Below are 4,075 nucleotides of genomic sequence, written 5' to 3' on the forward strand. Positions count from 1 at the left end.
TAACTCAAATTGTGTGCAGTCAATTACCTAAAGTCAGAAATTTAAATAAAGAATATATTTGACCTCTGTTGACATATAGACACAATTTCAATTATGCTAGGAATAGGAAAAGTATATTCTTTGGACTTTTATTCAAAAGGACAGAGCATTGGAAGGTGCAAGGATCAGAAGTAGATTTCTGCAGATAATGCAAACAAAATGAAAAGGGATTGTGGCTTACTAAGTTCAACTATTCTCTTTATCACCATATTCATGTAGGTAATAATTTTCTCAATGCCACAATGACATCTTTATTCCTCAGGCTGTAGATAATAGGGTTAACTAATGGGGTCATAGTTGTATACAAAAGGGAGAGCACCCTCTCAGTTATTGCTGAATGGCTGGCCTTTGTTTGCAAGTGTGTCATGATCGCAGTTACAAAGAATAAACTGATGACTATGAGGTGGGAGGAACATGTTGAGAAAGCTTTAGACCTTCCTGTGGCTGATGGCAACTTCATGATAGTAGTGATGATTCTGATATAGGAATTGAGTATTAATATGAAGGGGATCATACCAAAAAGTATAACATCAGCATTAACAGAAAGTTTATTTATAGATGTGTCTCCACAAGCCACCTGAAGGACTGGGTAAATATCACAAAAAATATTATTTAGCTTTGTAGAATCACAAAAGGGCATAGAGAAAATCTGGTATGTCAGTCCTATCACAACTGGGATTCCAACGATCCAGGAACAAACCACAAGTCTAATACATACATCATGTTTCATGATGAGAAAATAGTACAGAGGCTTACAGATGGCCACATAACGGTCATATGCCATCACAGCTAGCAGAAAACACTCTGTAACTCCAAGAACAAGAAAAAAGCAAAGCTGTGTAGCACAGGCCCACAGAGAAATATTCCCATTGTGGGTCCAAAGGTCTGTCAGCATTCTTGGAACAGTGACTGATGCATAACACATTTCCAAGAAAGAAAAATTTCCAAGGAAATAATACATAGGTGTTTGGAGAGATACATCTGTTTTGGTTATCATAATGATGAGGCCATTTCCTAACAGGATACTCAAATAGACGACTAAGAAAATTCCAAATAGAAACCTTTGTAGGTTGGGAAGATCAGAAAATCCAAGGAGAATAAACTCTACCATCAAAGTGACATTTGTTCCTTCCATATTGTATCATATATTTCATTGCAGAACAAGTCAATTCAAGACAGGAGAGTCACTTTCATTCACAGAGTGTCTGATTTTTAAATGATGATGTTGAATCATATGACTTTTTAAGTCCTTGTAGATCTAACATTCCATGTTTAAGGCTACACTCTGGCTCTAGTATTAAGTATTTTCAGCTTTTCTTCAGCTCTGGCAATATAGGTTTTAAGAACAGAAGCTTAGAGGCAAGCTCTATCCTTCCAATTTATAAGAAACGTTCCCCAGAGAGCACATTTTCCCACCTTTATTGCACTTTATTTTGACAATTAGAAAATATAACAACTTAATAGCCCTTAATGAGGTGTTTAATTTTCAGCCAGAGGATCAAATGAGCTCTAAAGGTACTTACTTTGGAAATGAACTATTCGCACATTTTGTATAAAATATCTTCTCCATTGACTTGGGACATGTGATCCCTCAAGTACACTGATCACCATGCAGTAAGTGAACAGAAAAGGAGGACACAAGGACAGAGACATAAACATATACGTAGAAAATATGTGTAATTATAGAATACACAAAGGGGGAATTTTTTAACTCTAATTCACTAAGGCTGTGATGGCCTTGCACTAGTTCCACTGGCTTGGTCTTACGGTCTTTTCCAGGTATCATTCCATTCTTCGCTGATATTTATGGTTTGTCTATAGTCACTACCACCTCCAAAATGTAGATAAACTCAAATCTTCAATGACCTTAAGATACATAGATGTTCCTTCATCCTTAGTCCAGAGTATGTCACCTTGACAGAAAAAAAATAGAAACAAATAAGCATGAATGAGTTATGCAATCTCTCTCTCTCTCTCTCTCTCTCTCTCTCTCTCTCTCATGGTTTAACATATTCTTATCCAATTATATCAGCCGTTCTATACATAGTCCTTCCTAATCTTCTTTCAACATTATTTTTAATCTACTTATCTTTTTGCTTTTCCCAGTAGGTTTAGATCTTTCTGAACTTTAGAACATTGCATGCTATTCACATAGGATCATCTTACCAGAAGACCAAATGTGGGCTCTCCCCATAGATACATGGCATCTGATACTTCCCAAAAATGCAATTAGACAAATTATTTGGAAAACCTCAAATTCAAATTTGTAATGTTCCCAAAAAGTTATAAAGAGTTAAAACTGTGTAGTTGAGAGGAGAGAGAAGAAACGAGGTTAAAATACTCGGGAATCATCTCTCTCTCTCTCTCTCTCTCTCTCTCTCTCTCTCTCTCTCTCTCTCTCTCTTTATCTCTCTCCCTCTCCCTCTCTTCCTCTGTCTCTCTGTCTCTCTCTCTCATCAATAACTTAATATGCTCAGAATTAGAATGTAAAAGAGCATAGTAAAACTACACATAAAAATATTGTTTTTCCTCTTTGCCTGGAAGAGATGTACAACAAGAAGGAAATATGACTGGTTTCCCACAGTTAATTCAATGCCTTCCTCAATCACTTCATTTAGTTTCAGTTGCATGTTTTTCCATTATCAGGAAATGAAATTATTTAAATATTTTCAAAAGGGTGGGGGTGAGGGAAGGACACAGACTTGCAATTTCTGTAGTGTAACCACCTCCAAGATAGAAAGCTCCCCTACTCCAATGAAGATCTACAATTTCATTCTTAGAGATGCATGGGAATCCTAAGTGACCAGCTAAGTTTTCCCAGGTAAAAGAATGAGTTTTTGTAAGATGAGTGAACTTGAGCCCAGTCTTCAATCTGAGATTGATTATCTATCCAACACACTGCATTACTTCTATTTCAAGGACTAATAACTGTCATTTTGCTTCCTTATCTGTCATTTACACCTTGTGGTATGACTTTTCTACTGACATGAATATTACCACACAATTTCTTCATTGCTAAAATGCTTATAATTTTCCAAGTTCTTTCTTAGTCATACTTTTCCCTTAATTTGCGATGTTTCTAACTTGAAAACTACAATTTTCATCTAAATGAGGGCAGATGTTTTGATTGTTAGGAGATACTTTTATGAAAATATATCCAGATAACATGGGAATAATATAATAAGGCTTAATCTAACAGAGAACTTAGATGTCATCTACTCACAAATATACCTCAATTTACAGAAGTTGAAATTAATGTCATTAATTAATTAATACTTACTTTTCTTTGATGGGATAGAATTATATCCAGGTGCTTCCTGCACTGATGAACTTACTGAAGGTAAAATGTAAATATAAAAATAAATTCACCTAACACTTAAAGGTTTGCAATACTTTTTACAGAAATGAATTCATCTGTTTCATTATAGCCCCATTGATTTAAGACCTCCAAATATCATCATCTTGATTTTGCAGATGAGAAACCTTCAGATCAATGAAATCAATGATTCCTCTGAAGTCCAGTTATTAGTAAATTAAAAGACTTGACTGAGATAACTATCAATTTTCAGAATTGTAATTCAAACCCAATGCCCTGATGACTCCCACATCATTGATTTTTTTCGCTGCAATGCAGTGCCCTTCATTAAACTTTAAAACTTCCTTTGCTCTATATTCCTTCAATCATACTTCATCAAACCTTGCAAAAGTGAATAGCCTCTGAGATCAAAATAGAGATCTTTAAATACAACAAGGTTACTGCCCTACTTATCTCCATAGGGGCAGATCTTCTCCCATGTCAATTTTCAAAGAAAAAACATGTGAAAATATGTCTTCTGCCACCAAGTCTAGGGCACCAATAATATGAGAGACTAAAAATAGAGTGAGGAAGCATAGTGGGGTAATGGAAAGAGGACTGAGTTTAGAGTCAAGGGACCATGACTGTAGTCTTGGCTTTACCACAGAATTTACCACCATTTTGTGGAAGGGGACACATGCTAAAGAGTAGTCACTATTCCCTCTTCTGTAACATGATAAC

At 35.6% G+C, this 4,075-nt stretch overlaps 1 protein-coding gene across 1 annotated transcript; it reads right to left on the reverse strand.

Moving 5' to 3' along the window:
* Positions 1–250: 250 nt before the first annotated feature.
* LOC118855043 (olfactory receptor 10AG1-like) lies at positions 251–1,174 on the reverse strand. The gene has a single exon (XM_036765174.1). The coding sequence runs from the start codon at positions 1,172–1,174 to the stop codon at positions 251–253; it is 924 nt and encodes a 307-aa protein (XP_036621069.1).
* Positions 1,175–4,075: the final 2,901 nt, after the last annotated feature.

This window comes from Trichosurus vulpecula, chromosome 6 (genome assembly GCF_011100635.1).
Source record: "Trichosurus vulpecula isolate mTriVul1 chromosome 6, mTriVul1.pri, whole genome shotgun sequence".
Lineage (NCBI taxonomy): Eukaryota > Metazoa > Chordata > Mammalia > Diprotodontia > Phalangeridae > Trichosurus > Trichosurus vulpecula.